The following is a 19,409-nucleotide window of genomic DNA, read 5'->3' on the forward strand; positions in this document are numbered from 1 at the left end:
CAGCGGGCGGCAGGGAAAGCGGAGGGTGCCTGGGAGCCAGCCCAGTGACTGTCAGAGAGGTGTGAGGAGGGGAAACGGGGGGCAAAAGACAGGGGAAAGAGGGGGATCAAGGGCCAGGACCGCCAGCAGGCGGCGCAAGCGGCTCAGAGACGCCACCCACCCCGGCACAGAAGCTGGGGGAGCGGCCAGGCGGGCGGGCGGGGACCGCCTCAGAGGGCAGGCGACACAGGGGGTCAAGGCTCAGGTCAGATCACACGGGAGAACTGTGTGTGTGTGTGTGTGTTACAGGGATTGGGCACATTAATGTGCTGGGGCCGAACCCACTAACCCTGCCGGCTGTCCAGAGCGAGGAAAATCTGGCCGCCGATGGCATCCCGGGGAGGCTCCGTCTTGCAAGCGCCATGCCGGTCTGCCGGGCAGCCGTCCGCCGCCCAGATGCCGCCACGAAGGTGCCGTGAGGCAAAGTCCCAGCTAGTGTCCCGGCTGGGGTTCGAACTCGTGCCTGTGGTATCACCCACCGGCACTCATCCAGCTCCTTATTTAACGTCGCGGCCAACGACGGTCCCGGCTGCTGTGTGTGTGTGTGTGTGTGTGTGTTTTACAGGGATTGGGCACATTAATGTGCTGGGGCCGAACCCACTAACCCTGCCGGCTGTCCAGAGCGAGGAAAATCTGGCCGCCGATGGCATCCCGGGGAGGCTCCGTCTTGCAAGCGCCATGCCGGTCTGCCGGGCAGCCGTCCGCCGCCCAGATGCCGCCACGAAGGTGCCGTGAGGCAAAGTCCCAGCTAGTGTCCCGGCTGGGGTTCGAACTCGTGCCTGTGGTATCACCCACCGACACTCATCCAGCTCCTTATTGGCTGTGATCTGTCTGTGATGTTACAGAGGCAATGCCCATTAATGGGCTGGGGGCACACAAGCCGTGCCCACTAGCTCTGGACTGTATGAAAGCATGCAATACCGCCCGGGCGGCAAAGGGCGGGCTCAGGGAGCGGTCGGGCGCAAAGGGCGGGGAGGGAGGCGAGGGGCGCCTGATGGCCAGCCCAAGGGCGGCAAGCATACCAGTGGGGGGGAGGGGCAGGTCGAGGACCCGCACACCACCACCACCAGAAAGCGGGCCCACCCACCCCGGCACAGTAGCTGGGAGAGCGGCCAGGCGGGCGGGCGGGGGCCGCAAAGGTGAAGGCGGCACGCGGGAAGACCGGGCAAGGGGAGGACGGGGCAAGCGCAAAAGCGCAAGCATCTGCGGGTTACGGGGGGGAGAGTAGGGGCGTGACGACCAGAACGGCAGGCACGGAGTGAGCGAAAAGAGGGGGGGACGGCGGGCCGCCCGGCACGCGGCGGCAGCAGCAGCAGCGGCCTGCCCGAACGCAAATCGCTCGGCGGCAACAGGCTCCTCCGCCAAGCCACGCCACCCCACGTCTCAATTCGCTGAAGGGAAAGCACCAGGGCTTGGGGCCGCGACACACGGAAGCGGGAATTGGGGGGAGGGGCTGGCGCGCACAAAACGCGTCGTAGGGGGCGAACAAGTCGCAGAGGGGGTGGCCGGGCACCAACGGGGCACACGGGGGCTCATACAACGGGCCGGGAGCCGGCACCGGCCCGAGGGGGTGTTCGCCGGACTAGCCGAGCCGCGGGCGCCGCAGGGCCCGGGGCACCCCTCCACGCACCATCAGGAGGCCATCTCGAGTGCGGGCAGTTGCAGAATGGGCGGCTGGCGGGCCAAGCGAGCCGGCGATGCTGCGGTCGCCCTCGTCCTGCGTCCCCAAGGCAGGGTGTTGCTCAAGAAGGGCCCCAGAGGAGCGGGAGGGGGGCGCGGGGCCCGGCCGCGCCGGGGGACTCGAGCAAGGAACGATGAACAACTGGCTGCACTTGGCGCGTCGGGCAGATCAAATAATGGTCTAAAGCTAGACGTTAAAACCGGGAAGTGAAGCTTGTGGAGGCTCTTCCCCACCTTTACCTTTTAGAATATGCATAGTTTGCTGGCTGGGCTGAGCAGCCCGTGAGGTGTGCCCTACAGATGGCGCTGGCCAAGGCAACAGCAACGGCGCTCGTGGCGGCGCTGGTCCTTGTCACTGCCGCCAGCCCGCCCACGCCCGCCTCTGCGTGTACTGTGGCGAGGTGTCCACAGCCCCCGAGCCCTACCAAGCCAGGCAAGCCCTCATTGATGCCGGCCTGTGGCCCCCACACACGTTTGCTGAACTTGCGGTTGCTACAACACTGCGATGCGGCCCGTTGGACACTCCTCACCCCAGCCCATGGCCACCAGCCTACCCCTGCCCCGTGCCCCTGCCCGCAGGTATTCTTGCGGGTCCGGCACCTGGCCCTCCTCCTGCCCCTTCCGTGGCGCCGACAACCCCATCCCCGACTGCGGCCCTCTGGCGGTCGAGAGCTCCCCCTACTGCACCAACCAGGCAGCCACGGGCTGCCCGCAGGACATCCAGGATGCTGACGGCAACCTGTTCACTTTGAACACTGTGCTGGATGACAGCGCCTGCCCCGACCCGCAGAGCATCTCCACCGAGTGCCAGGGCTTCTACACCAGCTGCTACTGATGACGTGTGCTGCGGAGGCGGGCCTCGCTGGCGACAGCTGGCGGTGCCCCGCCAGGCAGCAAGACTAGCTGCGGTTGGATGCACAGGAAGAGGATGAGGGCCATCTGGCCATCCCACCACCCGCCGCTCCCTGCTTTGCACGATCTCCCATTTGATGTGGTGGTGCATGTGTAATCACAAGTAATTTCATTGACAAAACACGTATATCAAGATGCATAGAACTGATGGCTGGAGAAGAGTAACGGGCAGAGGGCCAGCAAGGCTGACATCCGAAAGAAAATTCAATACCATGGGAAACAATAGGGTAAAGCTAAACAATGCAGAAGCAGGTATCGAGTGTGGTTTCAAGCCGCAACCGACCGCGCCAGCAGCGCGCCCAAGACGGAGGGCGGCAGCGGCACGCCCACCCGCTGCTGCTGCCTGGCCAGGCACAGCGCAAAGGTGCGCAGGCGCTGCACATGGCATGGCGGCAGGTGGCGCATCAGGCGCCGTGCCTGCGCCTCCGACTGCTCCAGCGCAGCGGGAAGCGCTCGCGCCAGGCCTGGGCAGGGCGCCGGCACCGCCGCCCACTCCTCTTCTGTCAGTTGGTGGCGGGCGATGATGAATTCTGCCAGAGTGTCCTGCCCCTTGTCAGACGAGAGGGCCAGCTGCAGCGGGGTCTGCCCTGCCGAGTCCTGCACCGCTGCTGCCAGGAGGAGCCGCACCGCCGCGCTGTGGCCGTGCCGCACCGCCGCATGCAGGGGCGTCCAGCCACGCCTATCCACAGCCGCAGCCGTGCCGGGAGCTGCTGCCAGGAGCAGCCGCGCGACCCCCACGCTGCCGTAGCAGGCGCAGGCGTGCAGCGGGGTCCAGCCGCGGCAGTCTGTGGCCGAGGCGGTGCGCGGCGCGGCCGCCAGCAGCAGCTGCGCCGCCGCCGCATGTCCGTAGTGGGCAGCCACATGCAGCGGGGACTGGCTGCCGACGTTGGTGGCTGCCGCAGCCGACGGGTCTAGCAGCAGCAAGATCTGGAGCGCACAGGTGTGGCCCAGGGAGGCAGCCGTGCGCACAGCAGAGTCAAGCGTGCGGAAGGTCTCCCAGCCTGCAGGCATGCAGGGAGGAGCCAGGCATGCGCACATCAGCACAGCACATGCTTGGCTGGCGCAGGGTCAGGCGGGAGCAGGCATGTGCCGATGCGTGGTGGCCGTCGGGTGCAGATTGCTGCCAGGCCACACTCACGCTGCACCGCTGGCGTGGCGCAGTCCTGCAGCTGCTGCACCAGTTGCTGGAAGCTGGCGCCGCGAATCACGCGGCTGGCGCCCTCGCTCAGCCTGCAAGCCACAGCGAAGCCAGCAGCGCGCTGTTTGCTGTTAGGGCATCGGCCCGGCTAGACGAGGCGGGGAACACCAACCAGCTTGACTGCGCCTCCCAAGGCCTGGCGGGCTGATGATGCAGTAGGTACCGACCTGAGGGGGCTGTGCTGCTGCGAGCGCAGGGACAGCAAGCTGAGGTCCAGCCGCCCTGCATCCACCACCTGTTTCACTGCACAAGCGGCGCAAGCGGCAACAAGGCCCGGGTCAGCCGATGCGTGCCAGCAGCGACTTGATCCAGCCAGCAGGCGCTGCAGCAGCTGTCACAAACGACCAACACTGTCACATATGCGTGCGTCGTACCTGCTAGGGCATCACACACCAGGGCCGCCACCTCTCTCGACACCAGCTCCCGGACCGAGTGCTGCATGCCGCCGTGCGGGAACACCACCTGCGGCAAAACGGCGGCCCCGCAGTTGCTCAGCCTAGCAATGAAGACAGAGCATTGCATCCCCAGCGTGTACTGGCAGCAGGTGTCAACAACGCTTTCCTGCTCCCCCACCCTCCAACCCACACACCCACCAACGTGCCATCCACCGACACCGCCACCCACTCACGCGCGCGCCCTGCCCCTCTCGAGCCAGTGCTCACCTTGCAGCGCCCGTAGATTGCATCCCACCCATCACCATCTGGCGATACAAGGCCTCCAAGCGCGACCATGGGCCAGGTGCCAGCAGACCCACTCGCCGGCAAGCGATTGTGGGGGTTTTGGGGGAGGGGCCACGAGGGAAGAAATTACAAAGATGGGGTCTTGCAAGTAATCAGGGAGAACCCGGGCGTGAACAAGACCCTTGAACGGACGTTTGAGGGTCTCCCATGCTGGTGGGGCTTTTTGGAAAGGCGCGAAATGAGGTCGACCTAGGCCGCTAGTGGCCCCCTGGCTTTGCGGCCCTGCCAACGCCATAAGCATCCCACAAACGTGTCTGGTTTGCCCTCAACTGGCTGCCGGGCTCCACTAGCCTGTGTCGGGCATGGCTTGCCGCTGAAGGGCTGGCGCTGCCCTCCATTCGAGATCATGTGCCCGGGCACGGCGGCCCTGGCCCCAGCCAGCGTTATGAGCGACCCAGAGTATAAGGCCCCCAGGCGCGATTGTGGCCCGCCGAGAGCCTTCCAGTGCTCCTGCCCCCGCCTCTGCCCTCCCCTGGCGACCGTATGCGCTGCGGAGCGGAATCAGCCCGGCTTCACAACGCCCCGTAGTGGCCACCGGCCGCTGCCCACCGCCCACCGCCCCGGCCTGGGTGCTGGTCAGACGGTAGCCGCTGCAGCTCATTGTAGTCCTCCTCCCCGCTGCTCTGGCATGCAGGATGCAGCTGTCGCTGGCGGACTTTGAGCTTCTGCGCCGCATCGGGGACGGCAGCTACTCGCACGTTGTGCTGGCGCGGCACCGCGCCACGGGGCGAGACTACGCGCTGAAAGTGATCGACAAGCAGTACATTATGAGGTACAGACAGCCGCCGGGCAGGCAGCGGCCTGGCGAGGCTCCGTGATCTGCTGTGCCCGCCCAGCGGCGGCCCGCATGGTGCCTCCACAGCGCCCATCTCTGCCCGTTGGCTGCCTCCGCCCGCCGCTCCCCTGCCTGCCACCTCCCCACCTCCCCGCCTCCCCTGCACCCACAAGCACCCCCTGCAGGCACCGTGTGGTGGACTACATCCGCAAGGAGCGCCAGATCCTGGACGCGCTGCAGTACGACGGCATCGCCAAGCTGTACTTCACTTTCCAGGACGCGTACTCGCTGTACCTTGGCCTGGAGTACTGCCCCAACGGTGCGCAGGCAGGCCCGCTGGTACCGTACAGGCTTAACCGCGCCGCGGTCAGGCGGGGAAGCAGCGGCCAGGTGTGAAGCGGGCGCTGGGTGCTGGGTGCGCAGATGTCGGCGGGCTGGGGCTGGCGTGCCGTGCCTGCCCCTCGCTCCCGCACCGCCCGCCCGCCTCTCACCCTCTGGCGCCCTCCTTGCCTCTTACCCCCCCCCTCTCTCCCTCCCTGCCTCCTCCCTCTCTCCCTCCCTGCCTGCAGGCGAGCTCTACGACCAGATCCGGCTGCAGGGGCGGCTGCCGGAGGCCACGGCGGCGGCGTACGCGGGGGAGGTGGTGCTCATGCTGCGGTACCTGCGCCAGCAGGGCGTGGTGCACCGCGACCTCAAGCCCGAGAACCTGCTGCTGGACGGAGAGGGCCACCTGAAACTCATAGACTTTGGGTCCGCAAAACAGCTGGCCCCGGAAGAGGAGCAGGCCGCGCATGCGGACGCGCCACCGGACGCCGCCGCAAAGGCCGGCGGCGCAGCGGCGAAGCATGCCGCTGCCCAGCCGGGGAGCGTGGCGGCGGCTGTGGTGGACGGCGCGGCGGCAGGCGGCGAGGATGGCGGCACGGAGGCTGGCGGCAGCGATGCAGAGCAGGCTGGCGGGAGCGGCGAGGAGGAGCCTCTGGCCGAGGCCTCCCAGAGTTCAGAGGAGGAAGGGGAGGGCGCCGGAGCGGACGGAGAAGCGGGGCCGCGCGCCGAGGGAGGGTCGGGGCTGGGCGCGGAGCGGAGCAAGCGTGCGGTGTCGCTAGTTGGTACTGCAGACTACGTGTCACCAGAGGTGGGTGGGCCTGGTGGGCAGCGTGGGGTTGTTGGTGGTGCGCCGTCTGGTTGCCCGCCGCCTGTGGCTCGCCTGACCTGTCCTGCCCCCGGCTGCGCCTGCCTTCTGCCGCGCCCCAACCCTTGCTGCCGCCACCCACGCACCCACCCACCCACCCGCCGCTCCTCCCTGCCCGCCGCCTGGCTGCGCAGATACTGAACAACCGCGCCGTGACCTGCGCCGCTGACCTGTGGGCCCTGGGCTGCGTGGTATACCAGATGCTGGCGGGGCGCCCGCCCTTCAAGTCGCCCTCGGGTGCGGCGCCTCGCTCGCCTGCCAGCTTGGCCGGCTGGCGGCGGGCCTGCTCCCAGTCCTGCTGCGTTCATTCGTCCCTGCCGTTTCTTTCCTCCTCGCCCGCGTTGCGTTCATCCCTGGTCGTGCGCCAATCTCCTCGCCAAGCCTTTCCAGTTCACTCTCCTCCCTCCCTCCCTCTCTCCGTCTTTCTTCCTGCAGAGTACCTGACTTTCCAAAAGATTGTGGAGGCAGACTACGAGCTGCCAGAGGGCGGGTCCGAGGCGGCCGCCGACCTCGTTGCCCGCCTGCTGCGAGTGGAGCCAGCGCAGCGCATCGGTGAGCCCGCTCGCCTACCCTACCCACGCCCCATCAGGGTTGATGCCAGCAGTGCGGCCGGCTGGCTGGCTGGCTGGCTGCCACGTGCAGTGGCTGCATTGCGTGCCGCGCCTGCCTGCCTGCCTGAGATCTCGCCGCCCTTCCCTTCCCCCCAGTCGACTCTCACCGCGCTGTGCCATGCTGTGCCGCAGGGGCTGCTGACCTGGCGGAGCTCCAGGCCCACCCTTTCTTTGCGGGCATCGACTGGGATACCCTGCGCAGCCAGCCGGCCCCGGAGTTTATGCCCGACATCGACCCAGGTGAGCAGCTGGTGGGCAGCTGGCGGGCGGCTGGTATCCCCGCTACCTACTGGTAGCTTGCATGCGGCCATCTGGCCTGGGTGCCTGCTACCTTTGCCCCATCGCTCACCCTTCCCGTGTTGGTGTCTGTCCGCCCGCCCGCCTGCCTGCAGCCTGCAGCAGCGCCAGCAGCAGCTTCGACTGGGAGCTGCAATCGCTAGCCTCTGCGCTGCCGCCAGCCACCTATGAGGACCACCTGGAGCTGGAGTGAGGCGGGCTTGCGGCCCACAGCAACGTGCCTCTCTCGTCTCCTTCCGCGCCCGCTTCCTCTTCTTTCTGCTGAAACGTGCCGAGGCGGCGGCAGGCATCACCCTGCCAGCAGAGGTGGTGACTGCTCGCCTGGCTGCCCGCCAAACGCCACCCTGGTCTGCTCAAGAAGGAACACCAACAAACCCCACCCGCCATCTTCCAAACGCAATCAGCCGGCAACGTTCACTCGCCCATTGTTTGCTGTGTGCCCTTGTACACTCTCTGTTGATTGATTGCACGCGCCCTGCCGCTTGAAGCCGCATGCGCCATTCTTGCCCCCTGCCACCTTGTCCCTTGCGTGGGGGGGCCCGCCACATGCAGCATCCATTCATCTCTCGCCCTTGCGTGCCCTTTGTGCGCGGAGTGTTCCCTGCTTTCAGGTCCATTTCGTCGCCTTCTGCGTGCATTTGATCCCTGTCACCCTCCCATCCATCCAACCAAGCCCAGCATTCTTTGCCAGACCCGTTGTTCACATTCTTCTCTTGTTTGCCTGTGCCTTTCTTCCGCCCTCTCCATGAGATTGCATGCTGTGCCCAGCATGCCCGTTGCGTCCCCCTGTGCCATGTTTTTGCGCGATGAAAAGAAAGAAAGAATGTCCATGTCTCATGTGCCTACGTCTGCACTACCTCACTGTCCTTGTGCCCCACTGTTGCTGTGCCCTACTGTCGCTGTGCTTGTGCGCTGCCATCACTGCGTGCGTTCCCCGCTTCTGTTTCTTCCCCCTTCTCCCTAGCTGCACTACCCTCAATGCTCCACGCTGTACGCTCTTTTTTCCTGTACCAGAAGTTCGGCCTGCATGGGCGCTCGAGCGCTTCTGCATCAAGCTACAGGCCTGTAACGCTCAACACACGAGGCCAGGGACGGAGAAGGGCAGCGCGGCATCCACCCCGACCCGCCAGCACACCGCTACGGCTCCCCGGCAGCGGCCGCCGCCGGCACTGCCTGCTGCTGCTGCTGCTGCTGCGCCGCCTGCTGCGCCTGGAACTCCTTGCGCCCCTCCACAATCGCCTCCTTGGTCAGCCGGATGAACTCCTCGTTGTCCGGCTGCAGCTGTGCCGCCTGGTAGAAAGAAGTCGCCGCGTCTTCCCACCGCTTCAGCCCCTTCGGCGCCCGCCCTTTCCGGTAACAAGCCCGGCAGGGGGGGGGGGAAGGGAAGGAGGGGAGGGGGGGAGGGAGGGAGTGGGGAGCGGGCATGCCGCCCGGAAGGCAAGCCGACAGGCAGCTGTGCCCAGCAGCCCAGCGCAGCAAGATACAGCGCGGCGCAGCGCAGCGCAGCATGCAGCCCCGCCAACAGCGCCTGTGCAGCCCCTCCCTCCCTCGCACACGCCACATGCCCACCTTGACGTATGCTGGATCCAGGGTGCGCGCTATCTGCGCATCCTGCAGCGCCTTCTCGTACCGCTCCAGCCGCAGGTAGCAGGCCGCGCGGTTGCTCCACACCGTGGCGCTCCTGCAAGGCACAGCACACACAGGCTGCGGCGGCATGTGGGCATGCGGCGCACGGGGCTTGCGGCACAGGCACGGGCGGCCGGCGCTCCGGGCCGCGCACCGCAGCACCACAACCCCGCGCAGCAGCCTCGGCAGAGCCGCGGCTTTGTGAGCACCATCGCACGCAGCAGCGCCTGCCCTGCGCGCAGCGCGGCCAGCCCCCAGCCGCACTCACTTGGTCCAGTGGCTGAGCGCCAGCCCATACAGCTGCGCGGCCCCCTCATAGTCCCCCTTCACAAAGAACTCGTTGCCCTTGCGTTTGAAGCTGTCTGACAGCGTCTCATCGGCCACCTCTGGCTCCGGTATGCGCACAACAGAGGCGCCGAGGCGGCGGCGGCGGCGGCGGCGGCGGCGGACTGTGGCGGCGGCAGGCGGCAGGGAGAGGGCGGCGCGGCAGTGCGGCGCAGCGGAGAGAGTGCGCGGCTGGGTTGGAGGCGCACCAACCCTGAGGCCTCTCCCAACAAGGCAAGGGTTCCAGCTACACGCAGCAGTGCCTGCCGCCAGCTTGCTCCACCTCCACCTCCCTCCGCTAACCGCCTTTGCCTCCCTCTGCTCCAGCTCCGCCTTGCTGCTCCGGATGAAGACATCGATGCTGCTGGAGGGCCCGCGGCAGCGCCGTCGGCGCCGTCGCCACCGCCGCCGCCCTCGTCGCCGCCATTTGCGCCGCCGCCGCCGCCGCCTCGCCGCAGTAGCGCCTCCACCAGCTGGCGGTGGCCGTGCATGCCTGCCACGCGGGCGGGCGTGTGGCCGTGCTCGTCTTTGGCATCCGGGTCCGCGCCCGCCTGCAGCAGCACGCGGCAGCGCACCGAGCCGTCAGCAGCCAGGCCGACAGCCAGCATTGCGCCGTCAGCGGAAGCGAGGCAGCCGGCCATCGGCGGAGCGGCCAGCAGCAAGCCAGCCAGCCATGCCATGTGCCTGCAAGCTCAGCTTCAGGCCGGCCCGCCATGCCAGATGGCCGCCTCCTGCCACACAGGCCAGGCAGAGCCCCCACCTTGAGCAGCACTTCGGCAATGTCAGCCTTGCCGCTCTCGGCCGCCACGTGCAGCGGCGTGAAGGCCCCCAACGCCCGCGCATTGGGGTCTGCCCCCGCGTCCACCAGAAGCTGCACGCACTCGGCGCTGCCGCCCACCGCCACCGCCAGGAACAGCGGTGTGAGGCCCTTGCGGGACGCCTCGCCCACGTCGGCCCCCACGCCCAGCAGCAGCCGCAGCATGGGCGCGTTGGCGCGCGCTGCCGCCAGCATGAGCGGACTGCCGCTGCCGCTCTGCGCGTTGACGTCCGCGCCCGCGCCCAGCAGCCGGCCAGCCAGCTCCACCTCGCCGTCGGCGACGGCCAGGTGCAGCGGCGGCGCGGCGCCCTCGCCGCTGCCCTGGCGGTTGACGTCGGGCGCGTGCGACAGCAGCAGGTCGGCGGTGGCGTAGTGCTTGTTCGAGATGGCCAGCACCAGGGCCGTGCTGCCGCTGCCTGCAGCCAGGCGCAGTTTCGAGGGCAGCAGGTCAGGCACAGGGCAGGACCGGGCACTGCCGGCGCCGCCGGCCGGCGGCGGGAAGGGGCAACCAGCGTGCTGCCGCCAGCCGCTTACCGTCTGTTGCATTCACGTCGAGGTGCAGATCGTCCAGGAGGTATGCGCAGAGCTCTGTGTGGCCGGCGTGCGCCGCAATGTGGAGCACGTTTGCGCCGTTGTCCGCATGCAGCTCCCTGACGTCCTCATCGATCGCTGCAGCCGCCTCCTGGAACTCCTGCACGTCCCCCGCCTCTGCCGCCTTGAACAGCCTGTTTTGCGATTCCTCTGTGGCCGGCATGGCGCTCCGGCTGCCTTGTCGAGCTGTGCAATGGAATCGGATAGCATGCAAGATGGCCAGGGGTGGCCCCGTGCCTATCCAGCTCATCCCATCCGCGTCCGAGCTGGCCTTGACCAAAACTCAGGACGCTTTGCGAAGCCTCCTCTGCGCGTCACCACCTGCATTGCACTTGCAAACTCCCGCTTGGGCTGTGCACGCTGCTTGGCAGCGCCGCAACTTGAACGCACTGGGGTGCCCCGCCGCTTGCCCAGGCAGACAGCCAAGACCGCTGGCAGCTTGAGCCACCGGCAGCATCTCCAGCAAGCTCTGCAGCAGCGCAGCCGCTCGGGCGACGCTTTCCGCCCAGCTGCCGCGGCACCCGCCGCCCCCGTCCTCCAGCGGGCAGGAGCGGCGCTGCGGCAGGCAGGATGGCGGCCTCTGCGCATGCAGACGCGCAGCTGCTGGCGCAGGCGGGCAGCCTGAGCCATGGCCTGCTGGCTGAGGGCTCTCTGCGGCGCTTCACCTTCAGCGTTGAGCTGCAGCACTTCCAGGCGGGGCCCCGCTTACCGCTCAACCTGGCTGCCGTGGTGCTGGAGCTGGAGCTGCCGCCGGAGCTGGCAGGTGAGTGCTGGGTGCTGGGTGCTGGGACAGGGGTTGGATGAGCAGAGGAGAAGCAAGGCAGAAGCGGCCGGCAGCTTCGGCGGGGCTGGTGGCCGCATGAGAAATGCCGGTGTGCCTCCCACGCTCTTTTGACAGCAATAAACCAGCTGGGCGTGTGGTGCTCGCGCCGCGGCTGCAGGCGTGATCCAGCAGAGCAACGGGCGGCTGCCGCCGCGGCTGGCGCCGCTGCGCACGCAGGCGGTGCAGGTGGCACGCGGCAGCGAGGCGGCGCTGCGGGGCGGGCAAGCTGCCTGCGACTTCACCGCAGGCCTCATGGGCGTCGCCACGCTGCTGGCCAGGTCAGCAGGGCCCTGCACCTGCAGCCGGTGCTTGCAGCTGCACTCCACCTCCGCACGACAAAAAATACACCGCACGCATCCCAGCTCGGCGTGTGTGCCTTTCTGTGCATGTCCGTCGCTGCGCCTGCCTGCCCGCCTCCCCAGTGCGTCCCACCATCACCAGCGCTCGCACCCAAAGCGCTCCTGTGCCTGCCGCATGCGTGCCCCGCACCCCACAGGGGCCTCATGATGACTGTGGATGTGTTCCATCGGGAGCGGTTGGCAGATGACCTACTGCTGGGGCGCGCGCACGTGCCGCTGGCGCCGCTGCTGCAGGAGAGCTGGGTGGACGGGCGGGCGGGCGTGTTTGCGCTGGCGCCCAGCGCGGCCGACCCCGCGCAGCACGAGCGGGTGCAGGTGGGCACGGTGCACCTTGTGATGTCTCTGGAGGAGACGGGGCCAGCGGTGGCAGCACCAGCTGCCGCACCGGGCGCAGCGGCAGCGGCGGCGGCGGCGCCACCTGCGGCGGCGCCTGCAGTCGCGGCGCTGTCGTCGGCTGCACCACCGCAGCAGGCAGCGCCGGCAGCTGCGGCAAGCGGCGGCGCGCCGCCCGCCCAGCCGGAGGCTGAGACGGATGCGGCGCAGGGCGAGTGGCCGCCCCGGGGTGCGGCAGAGCGGCAGCAGGCGGCCATGCCGCCGCTGCCTCCGCCTGCCCTGTCGTCAGCCTCAGCCGCAGCGCCAGCGCCCGCAGCAGCCTCTGCTGCCAGTAGCCTTGCTGGCGGGGCGGAGCTGGAGGCGGCTTGGGAGCTGGAGCTGTGGAAGCGGGAGGAGCAGGCCCGCTGGCTGCGGGAGCTCAAGGAGAGAGAGGCGCGGCGCATGGTGGGTGGGCTGGCTCGGCTGGGGGCCGGCGGATGGGCAACTTGCTGGGCTGTTGTGCGGCCTGTCAGCAGCGTGACTTACCGGTTGCAGCTGCGGTGGACGCTGCCGCAAGCAGGCCGCAAGCAGGCCGTGCCCTGCCCCATGCTCCTGCCCCGCCGTGGCCTGTGCCGCCCGCACAGGCGGCGCTGGAGGAGACGTGGCGGCGGCGGGAGCAGGAGCGGGACGCCGAGGCGGCGGCTCTGCGTGGCGAGTATGCCGCGCTGGAGGGCAAGGCGCAGCAGGTGCTGGCGGCGGCAGAGGCTCGAGAGCACAAGGTGGTGGCTGCCGAGGAGGCGGCTGCGCGGCGGCGGCGGGAGCTGGAACGGGAGCATGCGGCGCGTGTGGCAGAGGCGGAGGCGGCGGTGAGGCGGCTGCAGGCCGAGTGCCAGCACCAGCTGGAGCTGGAGGGCCAGCGGCGGGAGCAGGCGGCGCAGCAGCGGGCAGCCGCGGAGCAGCGCGCGGCCGCGGCCGAGGCGCGGGCGGCGGCCGCCGAATGCGGCGCCGCGCAGCAGCGGGAGCGGCACGGCGCCAGCGAGGCGGGGCGGCTGGAGGGGGAGCTGGCTGCCGCGCGGCAGGAGCTGGCTGCCAGGGAGCAGCGCCTGGCCAGGGCTGCAGAGGGCAAGCGCAGGTACAAGGAGCAGGTGGTGCGGCTGGCTGGGGAGGTGGCGCTGCTGCAGCAGCAGGTGGCGGAGCTGGTGGGCATGAAGCGGGGCCAGCTGGGCGCCGAGCTGGCCAAGCTGCAGGCAGAAGAGGCGGCCTTGGCGGCGGCGCGGGATGCAGCCGAGATGTCGGCACTCAAGCAGCAGCTCCGCAGCCTGCAGATGAGCGGCGGCGGCGGAGGCGGCAACGGCGGTGGCGGCGCCGCGGCAGCAGCCGGCTCGCCGCGCGCCGCCGCCAGCGCCGCGGGCAGCAGCGGGGGGAACAAGGAGAACGCTCGCGGCGGCGGGGGCGGCGGGGCGGCTAGCGGCGGCAGCCGCGCGGCGCCTGTCGTGCTGCAGGGCCAGCTGTGCGACGCGGTGCAGCGGCTGCTGCGGGAGCGGGAGCTGCTGCTGGGCAGCGGGGCCTACTGCCTGGACGACCCGCTCATCCAGCAGCTGGACCGGCGCATACGGGAGTGCGCGGCGCTGGCGCAGCGCGCCGCCTGAGCGAGCAGGCTGCGGCGGCCCTGTTGTTTACACTGCATTGCTTGGACTCGCCTGACTTTGACTGATCGACTCACCCTGGCTGGCTGACCTTGACCTTGACTGGGCGACCACAAACGTTGCCCTCCACCTCACTCTCCTCAAACTCGACTGCGCTCTCATCGCCCCAACCAACGTGCCCTCATCCATCGGCGGTAAGACTTCTGGTTCACATGACAGCACTGAGCTAGTCTGGATGGATCTATCAACGAAAGAGTCAAGTGTGCGGGGTTGCGGAGGCAGGCCAGCAGGCTGAGGGTGGGTGATGCGCTGGCGGGCAGAAAAGCGCGGGAGGCCAGGAGGCATACAGATCAATCGTGCGCGGGGCAAGACAGACAGCAGGTGTGACGGCAGCTGCTCGGGCGCCGCAGAGCAGAGCAGTGAGGGGATGAAGAATAATACAGGGGGAACGGGATGGGAGCTCACAACAGCGAGGGAAAAGCACCAAGAGAAAAGGGACAGCAGGCGAGTGGTTCGTTCATTGGACGCAGGTGGGCGCGCTGCTCAACAAAAGAGGCACAGCGTGCAGCGCGGGCGGCAAATGAATGGGGTCCGGCAACGATGCGAGGTCGGGCGACAACTAAAGTTGGGCTGGTCTAATCAACAGGAGCGGAGTGTGGCGCTGCGCAGCATGCGGCAGCGCTGCCTGGTTGAGTTTTCATGCCGCCGCACGTCGCGGCAGGCGCAGCCGGCGGCGAGTGCCGCCACGGCGGCTCGTATCTTGGGACAGATGGCCGGGCAGCCAGCCGGCACAAAGGATCGTCGTTTCGCTCTAACGAATAAAGGGCTGCGGGGCAGCCCAGGGCTGCGCGCCTCACTTGCGCCACCCCTTGGCCTGCTTGACGGGCTCCTTGGCCTGCGCGGGCTTGGCGGCGGCGGCGCCGCTGAGCGCAATGGCGGCCCCGGCGGCGGCCGCCAGGATGCCGACGGTCAGCAGGCCGCGCACCAGGCCGTTGCCCTTGGGCACCTCGGCCTGCAGTGCGGCGGGCGGCGGCGGGCGCGGCAGGGAGGGGTCGGTGCATGGCGCGGGCGGCGCCCGACGCAGCGTTGCCCCACAGCGTGCACAGGAGGCCCTTGGGCAGCCCCGCATTTGGGGCCCGGCAGCAACCTCGCACGAGCAGAGGCACCCCCGCACCTCCACAGCGGCGGCCTTGGCCTTGATGTCCTCCACCTTTGCGGCAATCTTCTCATCCACCGCCTCAGAGGTGGCGGGCGCCGACTGCTCGCTGGCAGATGCGGCCTCCTCCAGCGCAGCCGCCTGCTCCTCCTCGGCGGCCACGGGGGTGGCGGGCTCGGGCGCCAGCTGCACCTCCTCCACAGCCGGCTTGGCCTCCTTGGCGGGGGCCGGGGCAGGCGCGGGTGCGGGCTTGGCGGGCTCCTCGGCGGCGGGCTTGGGCGCGGCGGCCGCCGGCGGCATGCTGGGCACCCGAATCAGGCTGGCGGAGCTGGAGGACTTGGAGACGGTGCCGGAGCCGGTGGGGGAGGTCTTGCCGCCGCGGGGCGTCACCAGGTTCTGCGGGCAAGGCGGGGAGGCGGAGGCGTGGAGGTGCGGTGGGGCGCCGGCTGTCAGCGTGTTGCGAGGCGTCCGGCAATGCCAAGGGCAATGCTTCAGTGGCCGACAACACCACTGGAACGCATGACGTGCGAAGCACCCTGAGCGCAGCACGCCCCGCCGTAGGTGGCCAACGTTTGTTGTGGCGCCTTGCGCGGCCCCGGCGGGGTGCGGGTTGGGCGCTGGCGCAAGGGCACACCCGTCCCGGCGCGCACCTTGAACTTGCTGGACATCTTCTTGGTGAAGCTGGGCCTGCGGGTGAGCTCGCGGCTCTCCTCCTGGACGGCGTTCATGTCCAGAGCGGGGACCTGGCTCATGGTGGCTGGGAGGTGGAGGGGTGCGGGCGGCCTGCAGGCATTGCAAGTGTGTGCATTGGTCGGCCGGGACTGCCCAGAAACCTGGAACGGGGCTCAGACCGCGGCGCCATGCCTTTGCCGCTCAAATAATTGAAGGGCGGTTGGCGCCGCGTTACCCGGCAATTGCCCCGCCCCGCCCCGCCCATCCCCTCTGGCGGTCATGCATGGCTGTTTGGCGGGCCGCAGGGGCCCCTGGGGGGCATCCCGAGCCGTGTCCCCCGCCGCATGTCAAAATCAGGCAGCAGCGTTGGCGCTTGGCCGCTCCACCAGCACACACCGCACCTGCTTGGGGGATGGGGGCTTGGGACAGGGGCTGGCACACGCTGCACAAGCGATTGCTCCCCTCCCCATCCAATTTGTACCTCCCCTGCATGGAGCCCGGGTCAGCGGGACAAGCGGGCTGGGAGCCCGGTGCCGGCTATTCCGAGGTCAGGGACGCGCCGGGGGATGCCCACAGGCCCTCAGACGCTCCCACGCTGCATGACCTCACACCTCTCTGCAGCCCCACCGGCAACGGCCACAGCCGTCCACCCGACACTGCCAGCACCCATCAGGCCATAGGCCCCCGAAATGACGCTGCTGGCGGCAGCGCCCCTGAGAGCCCTGGCGCCCGCGCTGCGTGTGCGAGCAGCCTGGCTCCCACGGAGCAACAGTTTTAGGCTGGGCATGCGGCGGCGGATGGCTGCAGCGCGGCGCGCCGTGGCCTGGCGGCGTGCGGCAGCAGTGGTAGCCTCCGGCTGGAGCGGCGGCGCGTCGGGCGGCAGCGAGCGGCAGCGCGCCCTGCTCAAGTGAGCCCCAGCGCTGCTCCCACTCCGCCCTGACTACTGCCGCCAGTGCTGGCATGGCCGGCCTCAAGGCAGCCCGCCACGCACGCGCCCACCTACCCAAGCGTCCCAGCCCTCCGCTGCCGCGCGCCCTCTGCCGCCGCCGCCGCCGCCGCCCACGTGCTACCACACCCCCTCCGCCGCGCCTCGCCGGCAGCGCGCCCGCCGCGGCCGGCCCCGCGGGCCCCATGCCGGGCTCACCCACCCCCCGCCGCGCCCGCCTCCCTCCCTCCCTGGCTCCTGGCGCGCCCCCTGGGCCGCCCCGCAGGTTTGTGCAGGAGGCCGACCCCTCGCTCATGCACTTTTTCGAGGAGGCCGCGCACCCCGAGGTGATCATCGCCATGCGGCAGACCATCACATCCATGCTGGGCACGCTGCCCCCTCAGTTCTTCCGCGTCGTCATCTCCACAGAGGCAGAGAACCTGGCGCAGGTGAGAGGCGCGCGGCAGGGCCGCCACGCGCGGCGGCGGCGGGCGCGGCAGGGCGGCGCAGCGCAGCCGCGGGTTGCGGCGGCGCGGCGGCACCTCGCCTCCTTTGCCGCGGGCCCCTCCTTTGCTGCTGGCCGCGTCCCAGCCCTTGCCTCCCAGCCCCTGCCTCCTATGTCTCCCCTCCTGCGTGCAGCTCATGTATTCCGTGCTCATGAGCGGCTACATGTTTGCCAACGCCTGGACCCGCCTCAGCCTGACACGCAGCATGGCGGAGCAGCCCGCGGGCCTGCTGGAGCCGGAGCTGGCGGTCAGCGGCGGCGGCACCAGCCTGGCGGGCGCCGTCGCCGCTGCCGGCGGCAGCCTGGATGGGCTGGAGGAGGCGGCGGGGCCTGCGTACGCTCCCGGCTCACAGGTGGGGCGCCTGCTGCGAGTGGCGGCGGCTGCTGCCGGGCAGGGCCTGCGCATGGCGGCAGCGCAGCAGCACAGGGCTGCGTGACGGTCCTCCCGCCCAGCCTGGGGTGGTTTCCGCTGCATGCCCTGCCCTGGCCTTGCATGCCGCACCCTGGCCTCGCACGCCGTGCCCCCCAGCCGCCCCCGACCACCGGCTTGCTCAACGCCGCCGCCGCTGCGCCGCCCCCTTGCGAGCGCAGAAGGTGCGGGTGGAGGGGGAGGTGCTGCGGTGGCACCACGAGAACGGCAAGGAGGTGGTACCGGCGCTGCAGTACATCGAGCAGCTGGAGGCGGAGCTGGCGGAGCTGCGGCAGCAGGTGGGCAGAAGGCGTTCCCGCCGCCTTCCCGCCACCGCCGCTGCCGTGCCGCCGCTGCTGCTGCCTTTTGCCGCTGCTGTGGGTGGGCAGCGGCGGTGAGGCGCCCGACGCGTGCCGCCACCCTACTCCTCCAGCCGCCGCCGCTTCTGCCCCTGCTGCTGCTGCTGCCCTGCCATGGGGACAGTACAGCCAATCGGGGGCAGTGCAGCCGCGCTGGGCTGCGCCAGGGGGTGGCACGCTTCGCTCCCTCGGCCTCCTGGCCTTGCCTCCCACGCGAGCTGCGCCCCGCCGGCACACCGCCCACCCCACCCCGCCCCACACACACCCCTCCCGCCCGCGCCCCGCCCCGCCCCGCCCCCCGCGCGCGCAGATGGCAGCGCAGGCGGCGGCGTTTGAGCGGGCCGCCGCCACCGACGCCAAGTTCCAGCCGCTGCCGGGCAACGAGCTGCTGGATTACCTCAAGTGCCTGAGCCCCGAGGAGCTGGTGGCCCTGACCGACTGTGCCAGCGAGGATGTGGTGGAGGCGATGAACCTGTTTGTGCAGCGGCTCATGGGTGAGTGGCTGGGTGCGGGGGCGGCGGCGGGGCCGGGCGGCGGCGAGGCACGCGTGTGTGTGCACGGGTGTGTGCGGCGGCAGGGCTGGAGGGCAGGCGGGGTGGCTTGGGGTGGGGGAGGAGGTCACCGGGACTCCCCTTGCAGACGTAGCGCCCGACGGCTAGGTGTGGCAGGGCAGGCAGAGGAGGGTGTGCAGCAGGCAGGCGCGGCTGGCGGGGCGCAGCGCGGAGCGGCTGCGCCCCTTGGTCGGCGCCCGGCTGGCGATCACAGCCGCCCCCGCTCGCGCGCGCCCGGCCCCGCAGGCATGGAGGAGGAGACGTGGCAGGGCGGCAGCAGCGACTGCACCGCCGGGGAGCTGGCGCAGCTCATGTACTGGCTGATGATCACCGGCTACGAGCTGCGCGGCCTGGAGCAGCGCCTCAACCTGACCCGCACGCTCGACCTGCCGCCGCCGCCTGGCCCCGAGCCGCCCAGCCTGCCGCCGGGGCGGCGGCTGTAGGGCGGCCGCACGCCCGCGGCGTCGCAGCCCGCTCTCTAGTGAGAGATGTTGAGATTGAGAGAGAGTGCGCGCGCCTGGGAGGCTGCCGCGGGTCGCCGGCCCGGCCTTGTTTAGTGTGGCCCGCCCCTCGCGGCGCCGGCCCCCCGGGCGCCGCACCAGCTTCCCTGCCCCCCTTCTCGCCCCCAGATTGGCGGGCCCCCAATTCTGAAGAAACCCCTGCCCCTGCTTCTCCCACCCCTGTATACCTAACTGCGCGCCGCCCATGTTTGTGTGGGCCGCTACCTGCTACCATATCGCGCCTCCCAGCCCTCCCCCCGGCCCTCTCTATTGCGCTGCAGCAGGGCCGTGCCCTGTGCCCGCCATGACCCCCTCCCCCCCCTCTCCCTGCTGGCTGCCTGCATGCATGCTTGCATGCCGGCCGCTCACACCTCCCGGGACCCGCTTTGTACA

The 19,409-nt window shown here is 69.8% G+C and overlaps 6 protein-coding genes across 6 annotated transcripts; 3 read left to right on the top strand and 3 right to left on the bottom strand.

Annotated features, from left to right (window-relative positions):
- Window positions 1–2,898: 2,898 nt before the first annotated feature.
- Window positions 2,899–4,560, bottom strand: CHLNCDRAFT_137385 (hypothetical protein; the record flags this gene model as incomplete). Its single annotated transcript, XM_005845119.1, has 5 exons — window positions 2,899–3,632; window positions 3,770–3,861; window positions 3,997–4,072; window positions 4,204–4,291; window positions 4,492–4,560. The coding sequence occupies 5 exons, from the start codon at window positions 4,558–4,560 to the stop codon at window positions 2,899–2,901; spliced, it is 1,059 nt and encodes a 352-aa protein (XP_005845181.1).
- A 246-nt stretch (window positions 4,561–4,806) lies between these two features.
- On the top strand, window positions 4,807–7,440 carry CHLNCDRAFT_36647 (hypothetical protein; the record flags this gene model as incomplete). Its single annotated transcript, XM_005845017.1, has 7 exons — window positions 4,807–4,983; window positions 5,204–5,341; window positions 5,530–5,663; window positions 5,914–6,476; window positions 6,668–6,770; window positions 6,969–7,085; window positions 7,277–7,440. Exons 1-7 carry the CDS (start codon window positions 4,916–4,918, stop codon window positions 7,438–7,440), a joined length of 1,287 nt encoding a protein of 428 aa, XP_005845079.1. The 5' UTR covers window positions 4,807–4,915.
- Window positions 7,441–8,578: 1,138 nt separating this feature from the next.
- On the bottom strand, window positions 8,579–10,962 carry CHLNCDRAFT_54058 (hypothetical protein; the record flags this gene model as incomplete). The annotated part of the gene is made up of 5 exons (XM_005845120.1): window positions 8,579–8,731; window positions 9,011–9,122; window positions 9,336–9,516; window positions 9,795–9,942; window positions 10,759–10,962. 5 exons carry the CDS (start codon window positions 10,960–10,962, stop codon window positions 8,579–8,581), a joined length of 798 nt encoding a protein of 265 aa, XP_005845182.1.
- A 407-nt stretch (window positions 10,963–11,369) lies between these two features.
- On the top strand, window positions 11,370–13,942 carry CHLNCDRAFT_137388 (hypothetical protein; the record flags this gene model as incomplete). The annotated part of the gene is made up of 4 exons (XM_005845018.1): window positions 11,370–11,562; window positions 11,741–11,900; window positions 12,119–12,758; window positions 12,938–13,942. 4 exons carry the CDS (start codon window positions 11,370–11,372, stop codon window positions 13,940–13,942), a joined length of 1,998 nt encoding a protein of 665 aa, XP_005845080.1.
- Window positions 13,943–14,139: 197 nt separating this feature from the next.
- On the bottom strand, window positions 14,140–15,847 carry CHLNCDRAFT_58693 (hypothetical protein; the record flags this gene model as incomplete). Its single annotated transcript, XM_005845121.1, has 3 exons — window positions 14,140–14,951; window positions 15,114–15,491; window positions 15,746–15,847. The coding sequence occupies 3 exons, from the start codon at window positions 15,845–15,847 to the stop codon at window positions 14,793–14,795; spliced, it is 639 nt and encodes a 212-aa protein (XP_005845183.1). The 3' UTR covers window positions 14,140–14,792.
- A 717-nt stretch (window positions 15,848–16,564) lies between these two features.
- Window positions 16,565–18,959, top strand: CHLNCDRAFT_137390 (hypothetical protein; the record flags this gene model as incomplete). The annotated part of the gene is made up of 6 exons (XM_005845019.1): window positions 16,565–16,674; window positions 16,979–17,141; window positions 17,332–17,550; window positions 17,789–17,905; window positions 18,276–18,459; window positions 18,763–18,959. The coding sequence occupies 6 exons, from the start codon at window positions 16,565–16,567 to the stop codon at window positions 18,957–18,959; spliced, it is 990 nt and encodes a 329-aa protein (XP_005845081.1).
- Window positions 18,960–19,409: the final 450 nt, after the last annotated feature.

This window comes from Chlorella variabilis (assembly GCF_000147415.1).
Source record: "Chlorella variabilis unplaced genomic scaffold CHLNCscaffold_19, whole genome shotgun sequence".
Taxonomy (NCBI): domain Eukaryota; kingdom Viridiplantae; phylum Chlorophyta; class Trebouxiophyceae; order Chlorellales; family Chlorellaceae; genus Chlorella; species Chlorella variabilis.